This window comes from Perissodus microlepis, chromosome 8 (assembly GCF_051167445.1).
Source record: "Perissodus microlepis isolate ML-2025 ecotype Zambia chromosome 8, ASM5116744v1, whole genome shotgun sequence".
Taxonomy (NCBI): Eukaryota; Metazoa; Chordata; class Actinopteri; order Cichliformes; family Cichlidae; genus Perissodus; species Perissodus microlepis.
Window position 1 is genome coordinate 19120173 of NC_140468.1, and position 25056 is coordinate 19145228.

The window sequence follows — 25056 nt, forward strand, 5'->3', positions numbered from 1 at the left end:
CTGAGAGTGTCAGCAGGGGCGCTCTGTTCCCCCTTCTGTTTCTGCTGTGAGAATGGCTCTCAGAGCTGCTTAGACACAGGCATTCACTTATGGGGTGCTTGTGTTTTTGGCGCAAAACTACTCACTCTCAGACATGCGCTGATGTGGTCTCACTTAAGACTTTTATCACACACACTGGCCCTTAGATTGGTGCCACATCTGGTCCAATCGGTTTGCATCTCATCCCAGCCTAGAAGGCACTGTAGGAGTGTCAGATATGTGTGTGTGTGTGTGTGTGCGTGCGTCAGGCCACATACTGTCCTACCAATCACATTTCACCAATCCAGTGGTCCCTCTTTTCATGAAGGCGGGGTCTGACCTGCCTGGCCATTCAGAATTGGATTATGCAGCATCATGATTAGATTTGACCTTTGATACACACACACACACACACACACACACACACACAAAAGGACACACATTCACACTCCCATTGTGTCTGTAAGCAACTTTACTGCCTACACACACACACGCACACAAACACTCGTGCATGCACGCGCACACTCATGCACATACTACAAGGCTAACACGATCTAGGGGAGGAGGTATAGCACAAATCTCCTTCAACATCTCCTCTTTCTCATTTTCTCTCACATTCTTCTCTTTTCATTTTTATTTTTTTCCCTCCCCACAACCCTTAATAAGAAGGAACCCCCCCCCCCTCCATCCCTCCCTCTTTCTACCCTGCGGGCTGTCCCACTTCACTAACGTGGTGAATAATTAATGCCGGCAGGCCGAGTTGATTAAAATAACACATCAGGTCCCCTTCATTGAGAAGACGCATCGCTCCGTCATGATGTTGCTGGTACTGTGGCTGAAACCACATCACAGGAGGGAGTTATTCTTCACATTAACACTGATCGAGATTTTATGGATGGACGGGCATATGTGAAACATTGTGGTTTGCCGGTGTTTGGTTATTTATAGAGGTAGAAAAACGATTTAACAGCGCAAATTCAATGATTTTCATAATTGATGAACGGTCAAATGGCTTTTTGCGTGATTGTTTATAATACATCTCGTGGGTTTAAAAAGTAAAGCATGGAATCTCCTCTCTTGTCCACTGTCCATTTGTTCCTCCTTTTATAAAGTTTTCAATTAAAGCAGATGACACAGGTCACAGGTGACACATGATGCGTGTTTGTGTTTGCTAACTGCGTCTTTGCTTTTCTACTTGCTGTCTGCTTGGATGCTCTCAACCTGCCTTTTTCGCTGTGGGTCTAATAACTTTTTGTCAGAGTTATCTTTTCACAGAATACAAATAAAAAAGTTTTCATGTATTAGTGTGTTCATAGCTTTAATAAGCTGTGTTCACGTTTCAAATGCTGTCTCGTACAGACAGAGGCTGCTTGTGGAGTGTCTGTGTATGTGTGTGACATTACTGAGTGGGTGCTGAAGTGGGCTTGTTTACCATCCTTGGCTGCTCTGAACTGTGAGAGGCTGACTGGCCAAACACTCCTAATGAGCTCCTTCTCAGCTCTCTTCCACACACACACACACACACACACACACGCGCTCTCACACACACGTCTCTGATCCACTCTACTCTAAAGCATCATTGCAGCCACTGGGGGTCATTGTTCCCCAAAGCTCCTTCTCAAACTCTGCTGTTTTCCTACGTTCTGCTGTTGTTCCAGCGTGTGCGAGTACATGTGCGTGTAGTTGTGCGTGCAGCCCGTGCCGATGTTAGCTCACCACGAGTTCATCACTCGTTTAATACATCGCAACAAGTGAGGTTGAGAAACAGCTGAATAAAAGAGGGGGGATTGGGTTTGCTGCTCTGTTTCACTGATTTATTCATCTGTGACCTTGTTCTCCATAAAGTACATTTTTGATTCTTGCAAGCAAGCAACTTTACTTTTTATATTCTCGGTGGTGCCTCTTTTTGCTCCTTCCCCCCCTCTTATTCTTTGCTTCAAATCGCCCTGCCTTCATCTGTGTGTTTTCTCTCATTGAGATGCAGCAACTCACTGATCTCTTCCCCTCATTACCTATTTTTCTCAGTCTTTCATGCTTCTGTCTTTTGTTCTCCTATTGCTCTCTCTTGCTCTAGTTAGCATTTGCTCTCAGAATTTTCTTGGTGCTGGCTCTCTTTGATGTTTTTTTCTTTCTTTCTCCTTCTGTCAATAGATAAAAGTTATCCAAATTTAACCATTTACATTTGAGATTCGCTTTAAGACTCTTGCTGGTTGTTTTCATCTCCTTAGTGTTAAATTAGCCGTCTTAAATCTGCGACGTACCTGACCCCAAAGGGATTTCACCTCTACAGGTGAGTTGGAAGTCCCTACTAACTATTAATGGGATTTCTGTTTGACCATTAACCTCCAAGGGCGATCCTGCAAAGTACACAGCAAGCCCATGATGACTGCTGGATTAATGCCTGATCCCTGGATATACTAGAGCTTGCTGGGTCTAGAAACCAATCGTGCAACTTCCCCAGTCCTATTTAGTGCAACGCACGAGGGCACACACACAAACATCCAGATTTGGAGACTCGAGCACACACACTCACACCCGCAAATAGCTGGCGAGGAAGCTAAATGACACCAAGTGACCGCGTGGTGTTTTTACAATCAGCTTTGTCTGGATTGTAGCTCAGACAGTGCCACTCCCCCCCCCCCCCCCCCCCCCCCCCCTCTCTCATCACAAAGACCGGCTGTTTTACAAGGGTCTGGCTGTAGTAAAAGCCAAGGGTTGCAGGGGGGCACAGAAGGCTGTCAGGGTGGATGTAAATTACACAAATAAAACCCCACACTGTCACAGAGCTTCCCCCGAGAGAGAGACAGAAACAGGGGAAGGAGGGGGTAGGATGCTTGCTATAAAGTGGGACAGACGGAAGAGAAGAGAGGAAAAGGCAATGGTCAGATTACAGTGTACAACAACTGGCAAAGGTATTTTAAGAAAGAGTTGGAAAAACCTTTTTTGGTAACAGTCATTTAGCACTCGGATAGAACTGTGCACGAGCCTCGCCGGCACAGTCCCCCACACTTATGACATCCATCTTCCTCTTCTGCTCCATATCACCTCCTCCCATCCTTCCCTTAGCAACCCTCCCTTCCTCGTTGCAGGATTTGGCTCATCTCCTGTGCATTTTGGATAAGAGTTCATTTTTGCTGGATAAAGACATGCAACCGTGAGTGTAGGCACACCAACGAATGTCACGCTTGCACCTCTCCCCGTCGACTTTCTTCTTTGCGCCAGGAGAAGCACTATGACCAGTTGCGTTCAGTAGGAAACTGGGTGTGCTTTGTAACAGGCAGGCATTATTTTGTATCTTGGCAACATTAACAGTAAAAGGAAACCCGATTATAACCTGTTTCCTCTCTTGCTGCTGCATTCATATTAGCCCACCATTCAGCCTCGCACAAACAAACAGAGAAAGGAAAAATGTGTGTTTTGTTAACTTAATGACTTCGTCTAAAAACACCAAAAAGCCCGTTAAGATGATCAACAACTAATCCTCGAAATATATTCCATTTTAAATCATATGTGGAGTAACTCACGATCTGAAACTGTCTTGATTCCACGCAGCAAAAGTGGTCTCGCAATTCAGTGTTCCCATGATACTTTACAGATTATACGGGATTTATGTTCGGTACGTCGCAGCGTCTGTTTAAATTCGTCCGTTCAGTCCATTAGCTCGCTGATTTGCTTTCCCTGCTGTCTGCCATTTTCCCGCCGTAAGTTTCTTCTTCTCCACTGCCGCTTCTGTTCACCCTACCCTCGTTCATTTGATAAGCTTCACCGCAAGGAGTCATAAAGAAGTGATTTGAAATGAATTTGGTGGCGAAATTTGCCCAAAGCGGCTGAATGTTTTAATAAAAACCCAGATTTTTTTTTTTTTTTAACTCTAATGTGTTAGTAATTGTATCCAAAGAGCAAACTGTTTGACATATTACCCTATCAATATTTTGTCCCACTTCTAATATCTGAGAAAGCTGGATAAAAGGAAAGGGGGGAAAAAAGAAGATGCAATTTCATCTTCATCAATAATCACAGTGACTATTAAAAATTACTGCAAACTCATTTTGTAGATTTTCTTCACAGGATTTCTACTCCTATTCTGCCACAAGTATTAAAAGTAATGTTCTTGTTGCCACACTGTACTTACTGAACCAAAAAAAGAACCCCCGCCCACAACCCCAAGTCTTACTTTCTTTTGTTAGCTACTCAGTCGGCGTAACCACCAGGAGCAGCATACGAGGCACAGCTGGATCCTCGGTCAATGCCAGCCTCGGCCTCTGACGACTGCACAACAAGCTTAGTACGGTCCTGTGACCAGTAAACCTCATGGCAGCAGGGCAGTGGCAGACGGCAAAGCACTTAAGTTGATTATATAGAGATGTACATTGCCTCAGGGAGCTAAGGAGATACTTGTGATGCTCGAGAAAAGAGTAATTGGAGGGAGAAATAAGTTAATATAGGATATGCAGAGTGAAGGAGAATAGAGGAAGGATCCTGTTAATGTAAGTTCCAAGAATGGAACAAACTGGATAATGAAATAATGGCGGATAATGAAGCATAATAACAGGCATGTCAACAAATATACAAGTATGTTCAGAAAGGTTGTTCTTATTGAGAATTGTATGGGTAATTTTGTATGATGGAATAAACAACATGGATTTACTGGAGAACGTTTTTTCAAATTATTACTTGCTTAATAAAAGCTTCAAAAGCCCTTCAACCCAACTGCTCTTACGCTGTATGGGGAGAGAATAAACACAGAAATTCAGAGAAGTGCAGAACAGTACTTACAAAAATAAAACCCCCAAAACCTTGAGCTCTATAGAAAAGAGACACTTTTATGTTTCTGGCTACAATAGGTCTCATTTTGTTTTATTATTAGATGAGTGAGATTTGAAAAAGTCAAAGTAAAACTCAGTTTTACTTCTGGCCAATCAGAACTGTAAATGGAAGAGTTATAAGAATAACAGTTCTAAAAACATTCGTCCTTTTCTCTCCCAAATTCGACGGAACTGAAAGGACGCCCAAGTAGTCCTTAAGTGTAGTCATTGTACTTTTGGATGTGCTTTCTAAAAATGGATATTTTTTTCTTGCCAAAAAAGTACTATATTTAACAAGCAAAGCTAGTACTGCTTTTGTTACCATGCCAACACTTTTTTCTTTCTTTTTTCTTCAGTCTCAGGTTTCTAATCAACCAAAATACAAACAAGAGTTTTAATCCCACTGATTTTTAGACCATGAGATGTTTGGCTTAAAGAACTGCAGTCACTGCAACATCTATATATCCGTATAGCGTAATAATGCTTAAACAGTGCACCGTATTCATTCTGTTGCCTGGTTTTTAAAGCAAGCGATCCAGATCTTCATGTCTTTATGTTGACACTTCATTCTTATCACTTTTTGCTCGAGCAGTTTTAAGCTGGTCGTTGAAAGCGTCAGGTGTTTGCCATTTTGTTTCCTGTTGCCTGTGTAAAAGTGGAACAAAGTCGAGAGCAGCGTCATGAAGGTGATTTGAGTGTCACATGAATGCCACACTGATCTTTGTCTAATTATTCTTTCATGGGGTTGTTCAGTTGCGTTAGATGGTTTCAAATCAGAAGTGTAATTTGAGTTGAATGTTATTTTAAGTGCATTTATAAAAAGGCTTTTTGTTATCTAAAAAATAATAATGATGTGGACACACCAGAAATGCCTGAACAGGACTGAAAACAGGAAAAAAAGAAATTACAGCAGGGAATAAAATCTGTATCTTTATATATATTATTTATAATTATTATATTAACACCTACAGTTTTAACAGAGCCTTGAGCCTGCGTTCCTTTTCTGTAAACAACAGGTAAGTGGAGTGTGCACTGTGTGCATGCAGGTATGTGGATGTGAATGGTCGGTGTATGCAATACGGGTGCTTACAGACACAACAAAAGTGTGTGAATGTGTGTCCTTTTGAGTGTGCATGTCTGTCAGTGTAAGTGAGAGCTACATGCGTTTGTGTGTGTGTTGGCCATATTGTGTGGTTGTGCTTTGGAACAACAAAAATACCCTTGATGATGTGTCCCACTCAGCTCTTTTGCCAGATGACTGGGTTTTGGGCACACAGAGAGAGGATGGTGTCCATTGTTATCTGTTTGCTGGAATGATCGTGCACCTGCGTGGTGCTGATGGTGGGATTTGCTCCATCTGTGTGTGTGTGTGTGGGTGTATTAATGGTATGCTTTAACATCTTTCTTTAGTTCCTTTTAAAAACGAAAATAAAATAACCTTTAATTCATTCATGACTCATTTTAGAGTAATGAAAAAGTTATCAAAATTCCACTGAAGTGATTTTGAAAACTGATAAAATCTGCTTTGTCTGTGACTTTTGCACATACTCACAAGTATGTGTGTGTTGCTTTTAGTGGTTGGTGACTTGGCACGCTGAAGTCACCTATTGTTTGCACATATCTATTGATTCAGTCTCTTTAATTATCCACATACACCCAACTTTCTGTCCATTTACATCCTATGTACATCTGCATCCAACTCTTTGTGCGTTCACATGCAAACAGCACGCAGATCATTTGACCATTACTCGGTATCTGAACTGTGGCAGTGACACATACGTGGCCGTCACTGGTGTCACACTCTGCCAAAGCCATATTTAGCCTGCAGTGCTCTGGCTGACTGCCTGCATTTGATTGGATTTAAAATCTCCAATCAAATCAAAATCTTGAATAATCAGGCCCTGTCACAGCTTAAAGACCTCGTGGTACCTTATTATACTAACAGAGCACTTTGCTCTCAGACTGCGGGCTTACTTGTGGCTCCTAGAGTTTTCAAAAGTAGAACTGGAGACAGAGACTTGCAGGGCCCTGTTCTGTGAAACCAGCTCCAAGTTTAGATTTGGTAGACAGACTTACTTCTCTACTTTTAAGAGTAGAATTAAAACTTTTCTCTTTGATAAAGTTTATAGTTGGGGCTGGATCAGTTAAACCTGAATCCTCTGCTACTCCTGCTGGAATAGGCTTAGGCTGCCACTCAGTGTGTTATGGGCTTCTTTATACATCTCTTTTCACTCTGTGTGTATACACTACTGCTGTATTTAATTATTAACAATTATTAAATTCTGGCTCTCTCCCATCTGTGCCTTTTGTTCGATCTCTCGCTCCGCATCCTGGCCTTCTCCCCCAACCGGTTGAAGCAGATGGCTGCCCCTCCCTGAGCCTGGTTCTGCCAGAGGTTTGTTCCTGTTAAAACTGAGTTTTTCCTTCCCACTGTACCCGCATGCTTGCTGATAGGGTTTCTGTGGTTACTGGGGTTTCATTCTAATATTATCGGATCTTAACTTACAATATAAAATGCCTTGAAGTGACTGTTGTTGTGAATTAATGGTACAAAAGTAATTGAATTGAAGATTAAATTCCGAGGTGTAGCAATTATCTCAGAACCAGGTCTGCAGGGTACTTTGTGCATGTGCGTGTTTAAAATGGAGAAAGAGAGAAGCTAGCTGGTCAACGTGCTTAATCGCTTATGAATTAGTTTTTGTAAATGCATAGAGTATGTGTGGAGTGATATTTAGTTTATAAATTTATGTTTGTATATACGTTTGTGCACCACTTTGTGAAGCTGTGTACATTTTCAGGTATATGGATGCACATACATGCTCTGCGGTGGACTGATTGCGCATACACCTGTCTGATCAAAAGCTCAAACAGGCTTGAGAGCGTGCGTGATCTCATTTGACTGCTATACGTATACGGCACTCTCATGCTCCTTCGTACCAACAGGGTTATTTTATGTGAATTTTATTTAGGACAGATGAATGTCAGCAGATCCATTATCCTTTATCTGAACTCCCTAGAGGAGAGGGTGAGATGGGGCGGGATACAGATGGTTCGACGGATAGGACGTTAGTGTCCTGTGACACACTCTCGTTAACTGTCACTTTTTGTCCTTTATGAATTATTCACACTATATTTTTTTCTTCACTTCATACTCGCGATCTCCTCCACCATCTACACACTCAGACACACACATAGAAATATACACATACATATGTGCAGAACTGTCAAAAAACACATTTCTCTGTTTTTTTTCCCAATACAATAGTTCAGTATAAACAGAAAGCTCCAACTCCATAGGGATGTGCTTTTCTCTGCTTGTGTTTTTGTGTTGTTTTGGATTTTACGGTCCCATGTGGATACCAATTTGCATAGTTCTCTGGCTGTGCATAGGTAATTCTGGGAATTCAACCACCACAGAGCATATAGAAATGCACTTGCTTGGACTCCTCCTCATAGCCTGAAGCTGGTGCCGCTGTGTGTAATGCTGGTTGCTTGAAAATGGTAACAACGGCACAGTTCACCAAAAAGAGAAATAAGCAAACAATGGCTTCAGTGAATAGTTCCGATTGTTTGTTTGTTTGTTTGTTTGTTTTCTGTTGTTGTCTCACTTCACTTCTCAGAAGTTTTCCAGATATTTTATTTTTTGCCTTTTCAAGTCACTGCGGACTAAGAACACTATCATACTGAGGCCTGACCTTGAGAATGGATGTAGCACGAGTGATGCGCAAAGGATTTTGAGCTGTTTATTGGGACATCTCGGGCAGAGAGCTGTGGACACATTGGATAAACACTCATTGACACAAGTGCATTGACAAGTGCTCTTGGAGGCTGGGATATACGTGCAGCTGTAGAAACAATAACACTGAACAGTGCGCAACAGTGCAGTATGATAGAAATTGAACCGGAGGATACGCAAATGACACAATGACTAAACCACCGTCAGAGTCCATTTGGCAACTCTTACAACACAAACTCTGCTCACGCACAAAAAAAAAATGTGTTTGAGTATCAGAAATATGGATGTCAACCATTTTGAAATAGAGGGAAGTTGCTTGATAGCGGGGAAGTGTAGAAACCATCGGTCTTTACTGTCAGCGCTTGTATCTTTTTGACATCACTTACTGTATTTTGCCATCACCACTGTTGTAACAATTATCAGCACTTGTTTCAAAATCTGTTACAAAATGCTTTCGGGTTATCCACACAGGAGATCACAGCTACACTTTGCCCTGATGAGCCGAGCAGCAACACTTCAGGAATCAGTTTAGTCGTTAAGGGCAGAAGATTGATACCACTGTGGAGAAGCAGGAGGAGGGGAGAGGAGGGAGGACATGGAGCGGCACCTCCCATGACAGATGCTTGGTTGAATTAGACCCACCACTCACACAATCCAAAGACATAGCAGCAGTGTGAGATTATTTACTCTGAACTCCTTACCATCTTCAATTGAACAGATTACTAAAATATTTTTAAGGGTTAAAATGTGGAAGAGGCAACCGTTAGCATCCAGGCCTCAGAGAGCCATATAGCATCGGTGCATACATAGTTAGATTTAGATACAGATGATCACAGAGGTGGAAAAAAATATAATGAATGACTTTGAAACAGCACAGGTTAATAACAAACATTTTTCTTAGGCTTATACCATAAGTTTTTTACACCCCCCCCCCCCCCCCCCCCTTCATTTATTACTTTATTCAATAAGAACACTTTTCAATCAATCTTGTCTCGATCGTGACCTTTATCTGCTTTAAAAGCTGTATTGATGAAGATAATGTTGCAGACCACGATGCTATATGGAGAGAAAGGGGAGGGGAAGAGCATGATGAATGATCCGTCCATGGAGAGAGGGAGATAGAAAGAACCGGGCTGTTTGCCAAGTAGGTTAAAGGTTTTGCTGTCGATGTCTGCTCGGTTACATGGAAACTGTTCCAGATAAACACACAAATGTGGAGCGTGCACACCTTTGGTCAAATACAGTCTAGACAACCCAATGCTCGACCGTGTGCTAACAGAAATATACGCCATCTTCTTCTCTTTTTTTTTCCTTCTGTTTTTTTTGACATTTCCAACTGATTTATATTCAGTTCAATCTGTATGATTTGTATTTACATGCTACCATATCACCATACCACAACACAAGTCACCACAGAACCTTTTACACAGACCTTTTGCTTTTTACTCTAAAAATGCGGACGCAGCACGCTCCAAATCAAGCGAGACGCAGCCTGCGCACCATCTCGTCTGGCCCACAATGTCCTGAAAGGAAAGCAAAACAACTGCCCCAAAATCAATAAGATGGAGCATTATGCTACGAGATCCTGAGACGAATGCATGCAGTTGGTATACTGCTGTTTAACTCGATTTCAGTGTAATGTGCTTCTGCAGTGACCTTGACTGATTTAAAGAAGAAAATGGTGATGTGACACCTACACAGGTCCACACTTTGCATAGTGTGGTCTCCCTACACGTGAAAGACTAAAACCTGAGTAATCTGTGAGAAAGCAAAGATGTACCTAGTTTATTTAACAACAGCAAAGTTGACAAGCGTGCCTGTGATGTCTCTCCAGGTTATACAATAATAACAAAAACCGAATAGAATGAGTGGAATACAGCGAACGAGTTGATCCGGAGAGAGGGTAGCGAAGTGAATATTGACAGGTTCTGGTGGATGATTTTGTTAGCTGCTGATGAGCTCTGACACGACGGGCCTCCCAGCAGCCTCTGGCATTCCTGTTCTCACCTCCACACATGAGCAAGCTCATCTGTGAACTCCCCCTCCACCTTTTTACACATTTAACTGTGCCACTTTTTTTTTTTTTTTCCCCGATTAAACATGCAAACACTGAGATACACACACACACACACACACACACACACACACACACACACACACACACACTGAAGCTCACACACAGACAGATGCACACGGATCTACACTTTCTTACATCGTCACTGAAGCTTAGCCTTTACTTTTTTTTTGTAAGTCAGGGCTGTTGGCAGCTAAGATGGAAAGACGGGAGACTGCAGAGAGAGAGAGAAAGAGAGAGAGAGGGGGGTAGAATAGGGCTCTCCATCATGCTGTCAGTAAGGTGCAGCTTTAGCCTTAGCAAGGAATATAGAGTGTTTTTAAAAGGTGCTGCGAGGTGCAGCAAAGATGAGTCGGATAAATGACTTCTCTTTTTTATTCAAAGAGCCCAGTGAAGCCCACAGGGTTGCTCCGTGTGGGTGGGTGGGTGTGTGTGTGGGGGAGGGAGGAAGGGGAGAAAAGGAGTGTGTGTATGAAGTGGAGAAAGTGTCACAATGTGCATGCTTGAAAATGTGTGCAAAACTCAGACTTGTGTGACGGCCGGCTGATGTTTTTGTTACTTTCTGACATTATAACTTATTATGGTTTTTTTTTTTTTTTGTTTTCTCTTGGCTGTTGCTCTCCGCCCTTTTAAACCACTGACTGGGAAAAGTAATGTAGTGTAGCCGGGGCATGTAAGGTGGAACAATGGCTCAAAAATATTGAATAAGGAGTGAAAGGGAGCTGGGGTTTGAATGACAATGGGTCAGAGCTGGCGGTGAGGACAGATGATGTGGGGTGGGGGGAAGATGGTCCAGATTGATGACAGATCTCCGCTGGTTAAATATTATCAGGCTGCTTTTTTTCTTTTTCTTTTTTTTAATCTATCAACACCCCCTCCTCCTGTCCTGGTATCACACAGAGAATAGCAAGATGTGGTCAGCTAATGATCTGCCCTTCTGAGCCATTCACTTTTTGTATTAGCCTATTTACTTACTTTAGAGACACTCCCCCCTCTCTATGGGTTCACAACACAGATGGTTTGGGTAGCCATAGCGACTGCCATTGGATGCCATCAGTCCAAAGCCAGTCTGTGCTCTTCTTCTTCTTCTTCTTCTCCTTTTTTTTTTTTTTTAAATCACAGGCAGGCCCAACTGCAAAGGCAGCTCATTTCAAGAAATTTTTCTTCAGCGTGAATGAATAGAAAGAAATTAGCAGTGCCTCTACCCTGACTTTCTCACAGATCTGTTCATTTTTTTTTAAAAAGGTTCCTCCTCTCTATTACGGTCACATTTCACTAGGATTGCAATGATATGCGCAAACGAGTGAAGCAAAAGCACAAAAGTTTCTCTGTGCTGACATATGCAAATGCATTTTTTTTTAACATATGATAAGCCATGTGATGTTAGTTTTGCTTTCACTGGTTCCCTTTTTTTCCCCACCTCAATGTCTGTGCACCTAAATGCCAAGGGTGGGACGAGCCAATGTCTGAGGGCAAAAGGTTTTCCGCTGATATCTGTTTCACGTGCCAGTTGTGTGAGAATGACACAGCTCTATTCTACTCCCTGGGGCTACGATGAGTAAACCTTTTGACTGCAGTAACAACCCCACATACAGTGAATATCTTTGAAGCTGACCCTTATGTGTACCTCTGGGATTTGTGGCTAAATGTGTCTGCCTTTCATCCAATTAACTCCTCTGTTTCTTACACATAAATATATATATATATATATATATATATATATATATATATATATACAAGCACAGATGTCATAGAGCAGGGGAGAAGTGTGTGGTGGACATTTACAGAGTGGGTGAGCAATGGCAGGGAAAGGAGTGTAGCTGCTCCGTCTACTTTCACTGCACCCCATTCTTTTGAAACGCTGATGACTCCCTCTCCGCTCATCGCTCTGCTCACTTCTCATCTAATGTGCCGGAGTCATCCATTCCATTAACCCTCCTCCTTCTTGCCTTCCCAAGTTAGAATGAGGCAGATCCCCAACCCCCCATCCCCTCTTTCTCTCTCCCCCCACCTCTCTGTAAAAGGCAGGCCAGCAGGGGCCACGGCGGTGATGACGGCAAGGGGCATTTTTCATGCTCTGAGCCGCTCTCCCGAGGGCCTTTGTTGTCCCCGCCGGCTCCCAACTTTGCTGGGTAAGCTGAAGATTTCACACGTTTCATCAACATCCAAACTAGATCGGCACTTTTTGAACATTTCATATCATTTGGTGGAGTTGTGCACAGACACGGACATGCATACAAGCATTAGAAAACAGGTTGCAGCGAGAAAGGGCACCCAGAAGAGAGAGAGGACAGTCAACTTTTATGAGAGTGAGCACAGGATTAGAGCTGTATCGCAAATAACTCCCAGCCCACTCCACACACCGCAGACTGTGGTTTCAGTGAGTGTTGACTACACATTTGGCCTGCAGTTGTCCAACCTTTTGTGCAGGTCGTGGCACACATTCAGCCTTTGTGCAACAAGCACAACAATTGGTGTGCCCTGTCTGTACTGGTGTTAGGGGCACTGCTGAAGCGGAGGTCAGTCACCGAGGCATCATAATGCTTTGGGCTGGGCACAACAAGAATGAGGGCAATCCACTTAAAGTGAACCACTAACCCCCTCCCACCACCACCACCACCTCTCATATCCCCTCCAGGCCACCACGAGCATCACACTTCTGAATAGAAAACAGGAAATTGGTCCTCTGTAGCACTTCAAATCCTGAAGTGTGAGAGAGAAGGCACCAAGAGGGAGTGGGGAAAATACTTAGATCTCTGAAAGAGAGAGATCCAACCAGAAAAGCAGACAGCATGGTCATAATCAAAAACTTGAAAGAGATGCAGAACATGCTTACTTCTCCCCCCCATTTTATCAGTACATCTCTAGTTTTTGAGAGCTCTGATTTAAGACCACGAGATGGAAAACCTGGATTCAGGAAATGCAGACATGGATAAATGAGTGTAGCTTGAGTTGTAATTGCATCAGTAGTGCCAGTTTCTGAGTGAGCTTTGGCAGAGCAGAGAGATTATTCTTCCAGCTTCCTGCTTCCTTGCCTTTTGACTCTCCCTCTGCGCTTTCTTGCAAGAGCTCATCTCCTTTCTGTAACTTCCTTATAATATACTTCACCTGCTTCTCACAGTTTAGTTAATTAGTCAGCAGCTGCAGGTAAAATATGAGTATAGAAGGATGTCATCCAGGAACGTGTATGCAAAAGCAAAAGCAAGGGATCCATTGCAAGGAGCACTGTCAAAATGAGCTAAACATTAAATTTGCAATTAATTTCCAATCTGTGTAATTGATTACTGTAATTAACACAGCTGTCAACCACCGCGTAGCATTGAGAGTGAAGTTATTGGAACTAGCCGTGGTGGAACTAACCAATGGCAATCAACTAAAGCGCTGGGCTGTAAACATCTGAAGTTTTTCACTTTCGGGAGTCTATGGGGACTGGGACTTGCTTCAACTCTGTTGGCTTCACTTTTCAGCCCTGGAGGTTGATAGCTTGGTAGCAACGTGTCGGGACCAGTCCAGACAATATACCATACGGGTATGATGACTCCGCTGACAGGCGCACATAATTTCAAATCAGGATAATGATTATCAAGTCTCAGTCAAGGTTTGGTTACAGTTTGGTTTCTCTGCAATGGTTTCTCTGTGATTAATCATGATTAATGTGTGAATAAACACTTTTTTGTAATTGATAATCAACAAAACTTATAAATTTGCCAACAAAACTTCAGGAGGAATTTGGCCATATTTTTTTTTCCTTGTTTTTCTCATTTCATTTTCTTGCTCTCTTTGTTGTTCCTTGTTTCTGTGCTTTATTCTCTCTTCTTCTTGTCCTTTTTTTCTCTAAATAGAATTAGCCAGTATCCGTCTGTATGCACTAAAACATCTCCCCGTCTCTGACATCTAATGGAGGCCATTCCAAGTCTTGGATGACTGATATTGAGATATCCTTCCTCCAGGGTAACATCCATAGCAATTTTCTCTTGATTTGCTGAGTGATGGACTTGGTGCAAAGCAACATAGACCTAATGATCGTTGAGGAGATGGCTCTCTAACTCAAGGCTGTAGAGTGTGGACAATTACAAGCTATACAATAAGCTACGTCGCTTACCTCCTCTCTCTCTCTCTCTCTTTCTCATTCTCTTCCTCTGCTGAAGTATTTCCAGAATGCCGCCGGCCACGATGGATTTATGAGTCGGCCATACTTTGGTAAACACCGATGGTGGGCAGCTTTGTCCTCCCCCCTCTGTGATATAGTGAAGGTCCCCCATAAAAAATGGGAAAACCAGGTTACGGCCACCATAGAGCTGGACTGAACAATAAAAGGCTTTATGGGCAGATATAGGCCTGTACCATAAATGCTGGAATCTGCTGTCGGAAGGACATTAAAGGGATAATGACTGGGGGGGGGGCTAAGAGGGTGCTTTTAGAAAAGACACTCTTTCTCTCTCACACACACACACACACACACACACACACACACACACACACACACACACACACACACACACACACACACACACACACACACACACACACAGAGAGAGAGAGAGGATGGCAAAGCACCAAGGCTGAGATCTATAGACCAGTTTAACTTTAGGTCAAGGTTTGTGTGCGTTCATGCGTGCGCATGCGTGTGTGTGTGTTTCCATTAGATTGACAGAGGGAGGTGGAAGTGATACAGTTGTTCATTGATAACTGGAGCTTGTTCTCACATTGGAGGGTCGGGCCCTCATTACGCACTGGCTCAATGTCAGGGAGCACAGCTGCTGGGTTTGGCTGGTGCTGCCTGTACAGGCTGCACAAAACCAGCTGTGCAAACAAACACACACACGGAAACTGTAAAGGCAGTAAGGGGAACGGAGTGGTAACAGACGGGCCACGGAGGTTCAGGTAGACTTGAAAGCAAACATGCGTAAACCCACACAGGTATGCACGCCAAAGATGTGATTCTAGTTGGAGAGTGACAAGAGGAAGTGGTTGCCAGGGCTATGCTAGTGATAGGGGTGGGGTGGGATTACGGTGCTGATCAGTCGTGGGATAATGCTGACATACAGACAGCCCGTTTTGTCTCACAGTGTGACAGAGACCTGAACAGACTCGATCACTATCTTGGCGTCTCAAATTAGGACACATTTCAACTCCTTAAAGTGCTTCTTCTCTGAATTCTCCACCGCTGTGCTGCTTTATTAGGCCGCTGGGAAGATTTAAGAAAGATAGAAACCTTTGCCGAGGCTTGCCCCAACTTCTTTATCGTCTGGGCATTAGCCATCTGCTGGCACATGTGTAGGAGTGCTTTGGGGGAGGTGAGCCATGAGTGCCTGTGTTTGTGTAGTAGCCACTAAGGCAGACAGGAACTCTAAAATTAGGCCCAGGCCATTCTAACTGGAACATTTCTGGCCTTATCGTGTCAAGAGATGGCTATTACCCAAGCCGAGTGTTGTCTGAGTGATACGGCAGGTCTGGTTGGTTTTTCTTTATTTATTTATTTTGTTTGTTTTGCCTGTTTAGTGTCTCTAGGCAGCCAGAGCTCAGCAGACTTTTCCATGACATTGAGACAATTTGATTCTGTTTTGATTTGACCATCATGTCCAATAAAGAGCACATTGTGCAGGAAGTGTTCGTTAGTCACAGAGGACAGAAATGATCTCCAGAGTGAAGGTAGCAACACAAGGGCCAAGGGCTGATTGCAGATGTAAGTGGATCATCTCCAGAAACAGAAATTCTCACTCATGCTCTAAAGAAGGATACTGCTGAGTCCACTTTGTACACTTACAGAGGACTTGTGCTTCCCCCCACTATTGCCGTGCGCCATAATCCAAATGACAAAACAACCTATTGTTTGTTCTAACCTGTCTGCCCATCTCCTTGGGGAAGGAATGGCAAGGCGTGCACTTTTTACAGCTTCCTAGTGCCCCTGATTGGACTCAGAAAGAAGGAAAGTGGGGGCAGTAAAAATAGTTTGACACCCTCAAGGTCCAGCCAGCAATCTCCTCTTCTCTCTTAGCCCATAAAACTCTTTGAATTCTCTCCTAAACCCCCCCACCCCCTATTTCTCTCTCTCTATTTCTTCACCAGACTCTCACTTGCAGCTTTGCTTCAGATCAAGGTTGTTATGTTTGCCGCTCGTGGTGTCTCCCTATTATTTTCAGTTGCATAACTCTTTCTGCAAGGCCCCTGCGTCTGAATGCAGCTTTGATCAGGTCCGTGCATCGGTTTGGAGTGGGCACTTCACGCACCCCCACTTTGAAGCCCGAGCGACGAATCTGAGACTGGGTCCTCAGCGTCAACTTAGGGGATCGAGGCACAATCTCATTCTCTCTGGCTTTCCAGTGCCAAAGTACTTTTCCATGTTCTCAGGAGTGTGGCGCTTGTTGATGCTGGAACAAGAACAGCCACTTGAACTGGTGTGTGTTGATGTGGGCTGAAACCTGCGTGTGTGTGCGTGCCTCTCATCCCTCTCCCTCTTTAACTTACCACTCTTACTTCTGCTGTTGTGGTACCAGCCGTCAACTGTATGTCCTGACTCTTATATTTTGACTTTGCATGTGAGAGTGACATATTACATATTATTACTGGGAATAAAAACCAGCCCTAATTTTTCCACTAATGCAGTGTAACAAACTCAATTCTCCAACTGTGTACTCAGAGGAGTCCGCTGTTCCAGTATCACCTTCTCCTGTGAAAATTGCCACATGTATTTACTCTTAGCCACTTGGATATATTCAGTTCTTTTTTTTCTTTTTTGACTTAATGGAGTTCCTCTTTTCGCTACAAATAAAAAGCTGTGGGAAAAGGACTGTATGTCAGCCTAATCTTGTATTCTCCCCTCTCTTAATAAGTAATGATCAGCAGTCTGTTATCTCTCAGCTTGTTTTATGCAATCATGGGGTATTACCCAGGGATGAATGCTCCCTCTTCAGAGAGGAAAACAGAGCCTGGAAAATTAGCATTTTCTGACAGCCATTACTCACTGGGCTAATCCTGTCAAGGAATGTGTGGCTGCGCTATCAATGCAGGCGAGGGGTCGCCATGGCCCAGGCCTGCACATCGGCTCTTATCAGGCAGGGTAAACACACTAGGGGCCTGCATTAAATAAGTGTCACAGTCAGTGGAGGCGGAGCAAGCCGAGCCCCCCTGCCAGTGTGCAGATAATCCCTTTCAAAAAAAAAAAAAAAAAAAAAACATGCTGGTCAGACCCAGCTGTGGCCTGTGGCTCAGGTGTAGGGAAAGTGGGGGAGGAGAGGTATTGTCTCGGCTGTGGTGTAGGTTACAATACAAGCCACTCAGGGTTTTTTGGCCGTGCTTGTGTGTGCGCAGATACATTTCACAAGATCGGGTATCAGATGTTCACTGTCCACCCAGGCAGTTTTGGAAAAGCTTTGCGTCCACATCGAGATACCAAAACAGCTCGGAAAGTGTCCTCCTATGTTCTCGACTTTGTCAGGGACGTCCCACTGAGTTATGAAACGGGCAGAATTTGCTCTGTGTGTTTCGAACGGTACACTTCTGCTTTTACATTGTTAAGGTTAAAAAAAAAAACCCACACAGTTTTGTATGTTGGTGCCTGGCCTTAATCTCTACTATTATGCATGCACAGACAATTTGGGCCAGCAGCTGTCCTCCAGATCACATGACAATCACAAAATTACAGGCTGGGATTTCTGAAGCACATGAGGGGAAAAAGGCAAAACATGAGAAGTTTGGATGCACTCACAGGGCTACAAACTTCATTGCCACTATATTTTATCAGCACTGATATTAGCGTCAGCTGACTGTTAAAACTGCTTTTATAGTGTGAGTTTTGCTATGCCTCATGGATGACACAGCTGCAGGGTTTGCTTAATAAGCTGGAACAATGTTACCTGGAATGTTGCGGTATAAAGGCAGCAACTCTGAAAACAACTTCCTGGACTTCTTCTAGCTGTAACTAAACTGTGAGGGAGGAAAGAAAAAGTTAAGCGCCCTGCTACTATGACTGGGTGACTTTGGCCCTTTTTATCCTTGTGTGTGCTGCGTGAACCGAGGCGCCTCTCTGGGCAGCACCAGAGGAAAAGTGTAATAGTGTTACACTGGGTATACAAGGTGGGAAACCTTGAATAATGTGGGGATGAGAGCAAGCCAGAGATCCGAGTCAGCCAGTGGGTCACCAGAAGGTGAGGCTGCCTACTTGCCTGGGTTCAGGAAAAGTTCAGCCGCATAGCATTAGGCAAATTAGGGAGACCGCGGCTGGGGGAGAAGAAAATCGGGAGGGTTAGGGACTGATGAGGGGAAAGGGTCAAATTAGTTGGAAGGAGGAGCCCAGTAAAGAGTGAGAACATAAACGGGGACTTCCAGGAAAAAGAAACAAGAGAGTTAGATTGTGATATAGCAGCCGCTGTGTGCACAATCACTCTGTAAAGACACGCAAGACTAATTACCGAGCTTATAACTTAATCATGTCCTCAAATACTTTCCTATTTAAAGCCCTCGCTGCTCAGTTTGACGGCGGCCGGCGGGCTCACCCCCCAAAAAGAAACACTCCCGCGGTGCCCGTGTTTCGGGAGAGGGAGATCCGCGGTGACGTCCCTGAAGGGGTTAAAGAAGGGGCGGAGCAACGCATGAAAGGCACCGAGGGGAAGCAGGGGAGAGAGAGAGGGGGGGGAAGGAGAGAGAGAGAGAGAAAGAGCCGAGTGGAGGTGGAGCCAAAGCTCTCAGCTGCTGTGCCTTGTCACATTTCTGCAGAACATGATAGCCGCACGGTTTGGTGTGGGAATGGTTTTAGGCTTCTCTTCCCCGAATACAAAACAAGGCGGCGCTGCGCGTTTCAACGGGAGCCTGGATGTTGGAGAGCAGGGTCTGACGGAGGGAAGTAGCCGCTTGTTGTAGTGCAACAGAGTCTGCGAGGCTGGGGGGAGGAGGAGGAGGAGGAGGGGGGGACTGGTTCGTTTTACGGAGCTGACAGGAGTCCACCCACGACGGGCGCAAACGGGACAACCGACCGTAACCCAAAAGGACAAACTGCAACTCTGCGGAATTCCCTGTCCTAATATTTGCGCCTGCAACACATTCCCAAATCTCCCTGCGCTGTCCACGCAGACTTTGGAGATTTGTGTTGTATTTATTTAAAGATTTTTTTTGGACGGGGGGTTGGATTTATTCTTTGTCGTGTGGATACAGCCTCATATGTTGCTCTGTTTGAGCAGCGCCGTAAAGACAGACACCTTCTGTTGAAGTTATTCGGCTCGTCCCCGATTTTCTTTCTCTTTTTTCCTTTTATTGTATTTCTGTTGTCGAGTTTCTTACCTCGGACACAACGCAGACTGCTCTTTGAGATTATGTTTTCATATCCGATCAGGCGCATTCGGACACCGATTCATCCATCGGTCTGGTTTTCGATCTTCACATTGCCGTGAGAAGATGCCAAATGTTCCGATGTCCCCGCTGTGTTTGGATTTACCACTTTCCCCTCGATTTTAATGCAGTTTCCCCCCCTCCGTTCGGCGCCGCTGCTGGTGGCGAGCTGAAAACCAACCCCTCACAAACAATTCGGGTTTTTTGTTTTTGTTTTTTTGCCCTCTTGCTAATATTTCCCCCCTGCCGTCGCCCTGCTTCATATGATGTATGAGAGTGTGGACGTTGTGGGACTGAATCCCAGCCCGAACCCGTTTTTAATGATGGATTACTACAACCAGAGCAGAGGATGCTTGATCCCGGAGAAAGGACTGGTGCCCGGGGCGCCCCATCCGTACAGCACGTCCATCAGGAACCAGCACTGGAACGGCTCCAATCACTGTAGGTGCTCTTTTTTTTTTTTTTTTTTTTTTTTTTTAAACACCCCCCCCCCCCCCCCCCCCTCATCTCACTAATTGGTGAAGTTGAACCCTCCCTGTTAGTGTGTGTGCATAATAATCACTATATTTCCTATTTTGCTCTTCCCAGCGCACGCCGGTCGCATGTGAAACGATCATTTGAAGGCCTTTTTATTCTGGAGTTACCACTTCAATTATTTAAACCCCATAATATGTGCTCAACAGCGCTGCACGTTATCACAATCAGTAAGCCGTCAATGCTGCAACAGGCCTATATATATTTGACCCACTTTCGTCTCTTTCGTTTCTTTCTGAGCGTTCGCTCAGGTTTGGGGTTTTTCCCTCCTTCTCTTTCCTGCCAGTCTGTTTGCGCTCTGATCCAGGCCACGCTACCCGAAGCTTTTGCGTTCCTGAAATCTGCACTTAATGCAAACCAGGTTTGTGCAAGCGATGCCAGCGTTAATCAGATCAAACTTTCATGCCAGTGTTATCCCCGGGTCCTCTGGTAATCTGGGAAGCTGTACCCACAGGCCAAAGTTCCTCAGCAGCAGCACCATGGCCTTCACCAGACAACCTATCTGTTAAATTTTGAAAGCCTTGCACTCATTTATTTATATTTAATAAATAATTTGAAGTGATGTTCTCGCATAACTTCATTTTTTAAAAAACAATATTTCAGTTAGTATGATTTTATGTGTAGACTCCTGTGCTAGTTAGTGAGGATAGCAGTCTTTATAAATGGCAGGTTTATTGTGCTTTTATATCAGTGAGATTTAGTTTAGATTGATGATATGTTCATATGTTTGCTGCATGATCTCCTTGGGTCAGTATCCGCCAGCAGCCGTGCGAGATTTAATTTTGCTGATAGCATATCTGCTGCAGATATGAGAGACAGAGTTTTATTGCAGCAACAAAGTATAGCAAGAGCTGCTTCCCATTCTTTACCTCAGTAGAGCCAGGCTGCATAAAGCGTGAGCAGGCCCTTTTTATAAAGGGATAGCTCTGTTGTCTTTCACTGCTGAAGGAGCTTAAAAAAAGGCAGGAATCTCCACGGGCTCTTAAGGACCAATTTCCTCCTTGTCTCAAGACTATAGAAACGCACGACAAAGGGAAATTTAGACAGGAATTTCTAATGTTTGGCAGCAACAACAAAAGACAAAAGCAGCCATAACTATTTTGTACGTGTTGTAATCTTTTCTTCATCTTTCTCATTATTTGCTTTGAAAAAGATCTCTCCTGAGAGAGCCCGTACATTTTTTTTTCTAAGCAGATATTCAAAGAACCTGATAGTATTTATTGAACCGGTCCACTAAAACAGCTCTAGTGGCGGCATTGATTCAAACCATGTGAGCTCGTCTGAGGGGAGACTGTGGGGGTTTGGCCCAGGAAAAGACCTCTGATCCTTTACTCGACTCCACATTGTTTTGCTCAATGGAGGAATTGCAGGGGGAGAGTGTGTGGGTGAGGGGTAGCATATCTGCTCTTTGCCTTACTGCTTGAATGTAATAAAAAATTTAGTGCACAACCAGAGAACATTGATGGGAGGGTGTAGAGCAGAGAGGCGCAACATCCGTAAGTGTCATCACGTGGCTCAGAGGCTTATTGGATCATAGGGCTAGAAAACAACCCAGACAACAGCGCGAGATTTCCTCGTCACTCCCCGCTCTCACGCAGGAATCCAAATGAGCCAGATTCAAAAAAATCACAAGACAATCCCATAAACATCTGTTTGCTTTTTTGTTTTTTGAAGTTCACAGAGAGTAGTGTCATGGTATGTTCCTCTGCACTTTTCCTGGTAGGTCTTACCATTTTTTTTCTTTTTACCCCCTCTGTGCTTTTCTTTTTTGGTCCTCTGTTTTTTCAACCCCTCCACATTGGATCTAACTATTCATTACCGGCTTCACAGAAGAGCTTTCTGGCTCTAAGCATGCACTCAGTGACATCTTTGCTAAAGTGAATCTAGCCTAAAACGGCCTTCTGGACCCACTAAGTGAGTGGGTATAAATCCACATCATATGGGTGCTTCATCCCAGTATTATTGGTTCTTTAACAAGGCCATATTATGCTTTTGAGCCTACTCCCTTCCCTTCGGTGATATTCCTTCAAATTGCTTCTTTTGTGCATTTAAACGTTATAAAGTCCAAAGCACACACCAATGGGGTGTAATTAAGTCGTACAGGACTTGCTGTTGCTCAGCTTGGATTTACTGACATTCAGATTTACTCCTCATTTTCTTACTTGTATCACCAATATATATTTGAATTATACCGGTCTAGCTTAAGTCATGGAATCAGCAGCTTCTTCCATTGTTATTCATCTGTTAGAGCCCCTTCATGCACTTCATTAGACAGGGCTGTTTTGAATCTGTAATGCTATAGTTAAATGACAGATGATCACATCTCTATAACTGTTTGTTCTAGAGACAATATTAATGATTTTTGGAAAGAAGAGAAGTCAGTTTTTGCTGGGATATTTGGTGTATCACGGTAGCACAATGCAGTTGTAAGTACTGCTTTTTGAATACAGACAGAAAAACCAGCCCTGCTTAGATTTTCATATCCTCTCAATCATTTTGGGCTAGAGAGAAAAGAAAGATGAGCATTATTTTGTCATTTTACAGTCAGAATTACACAGTAAGTATGATACTTGGATGATAACGGGTTAAGGCCTACAACAGCATTCGTAGAGTAGAGGTTATGATACATAACCTATGTTCAGTGCTCTTGCCAGGCTAGCTAACTAATCATAGGAGACTGGTCTTTTCCCGAGGGGATCCTTAAAGAGACTGAAAGGTGCAATATGAGAAAGATTGTTTCCATTTTACATCAGTTGATATAATCCAGCACACTATGAGCCTGTAAAACGAGTTCTTAAAAGATGGTGTGTATTAAGAGGTTTGACTGTTTACATGTAGCCTCTGTTTATCACCAGGTTGCCCAGTCATAGGCATTGTGTGCTGTTTCTAATTTGGTTCTACTTGGAAGAAGGCTCTGAATGGCTCAGGTGAAAAGTCTGTGGCCTTGCAGATTAAATCCACTTGATTTTTCACTGAGTCACAGTCAGAATCCTTACAGCGGTTATAGGCTCATGCACGAAAGAATGCACGCGGCTTTGTTCACATGACTGTCACACACTAAAAACTGGGGATATGGTGGAAAGGGGGGATTGCACGGTAGGCTCAAATGCTCTGCAGCCCATGGGCGTCTTGCTCTTTGGGTTATATTTTTCTCAGGCTGTCTGTAGTGTAAAAGAAGGCAGTCACTGCATAGAGCATATGTGAGATGGAGAGCAAAGCATTCTTTGTCATGTTTGTCTTCTGATGATGAAAGATGATGAAAGTGCGCTTACACGAACAGTATGTGTCTTAATCTGAGTTGTTTGATATTTAGTCCTTAAGTCCTTGTCCCCCCTTTTTTGTGGCTGTAAGGGCAGTTTTTTGAATTTGCATTTTTTTTAAGTTTCAGATTTACAGGCAAGTCCATTTAGTTTTTTCTGAGTCTGCAGTATCAGACAGCACAACAAAAAGCATCCGTAATTGTTTGTGTTGTGAGGCAACACTGAAACACGGAAAGTGGGTGATGTGTTTGGACTTTGTGCAGGAGAACAGATTGTGTCAGCTTTACGAAAGAAATGCAAATATCACTTCCTGCACCCTTTCTTTCTATGTGCATTTTTTTTATAGTGCATGCTGGAAACTGGAAAAACATGAACAACAGAAAATAAACGGTGAGTCCGGTCACTAAGCAGAACTGGCTAGAGTACTGTCGGTTTCTGGCACAGAAGTGTGTGTGTGTGTGGGGGGGGGGGGTTCTATCCTACAAGGGGAAGATCATAAAGTACAAATTTTATTTTCTTGGAACAATCAAGGATTTCTTGGCAAAGCCACTTTAATAACATTACAGCTTGTGACTGTTTATATAAGGCAGGAATGCAAATTCCAGGCCTTAGTATTCCTGAATGACCGTGCCCTTTATGCGACTGTGGAGTCTTATGTTTTTTGCTTGTACACAAATGTGTCTTGGTGCCATCATGAACATCAGGATTTTATTGTGGGGCTTTATTGGTCCGGACTTGATGGGACTGGCAGAAATGATGCACAGCTCTGAGACAAGGTCATCTGTTCTTCTGGAGAAGGAAAGCATTAGGCAGTCTCCTCATTTTGCCACATCTATCTAAACCCGATCAACCAAAGGTGATTGCGATTTAGTAGCCTGCATGCCTGGGACATCACAGAGCGGGGAGATGTGTGTGGGTGAAAGAGTGCAATCTGATTGTCCACTGGAATACGCTTGCTCTCACCTTCAGGGTAACATCAATAACAAATTGTGTCATCAAGGTATGTTTGCAATGGCAGAGGGGTGACCGGAGTTCAGCATTGCTCCTGCCATTCTCCTGGGAAAGGCTGCAGGGCAGCATTTCACAACCTGCCATCACTTGCTCTCAAAAACGACACCTTGCCACCTACCTGTGGAGCAGTCGTTGCCCTTTTAATGCAATTCAACAGTTACTTACAACAGTCGCTGCAGTAAGTTTACCAAGAGCAACAAAGATGCGTGTTTTTGTTTGTTTAAATGCCCGCTGGCTCAGTCACTCCACAAAGTGTAATGACTGGGTGTGGTCCCTCACCTTGAACAGAGTGGC

General features: G+C 43.8%; 1 protein-coding gene across 6 annotated transcripts in view; it reads left to right on the forward strand.

Moving 5' to 3' along the window:
* raraa (retinoic acid receptor, alpha a) overlaps window positions 1-25056 on the forward strand; it is a 139475-nt gene that overhangs the window by 79359 nt on the left and 35060 nt on the right. The window contains exon 1 of one of the 6 annotated variants that reach the window (XM_084938017.1): window positions 19276-20398. The exons of the other annotated variants lie outside the window; for them this stretch is intronic. Coding sequence (XP_084794143.1) covers window positions 20221-20398 — 178 coding nt within the window. The 5' untranslated portion in view covers window positions 19276-20220. Of the gene's footprint in view, window positions 1-19275; window positions 20399-25056 lie in introns of those variants that run through there. 6 annotated transcript variants of the gene reach the window in all.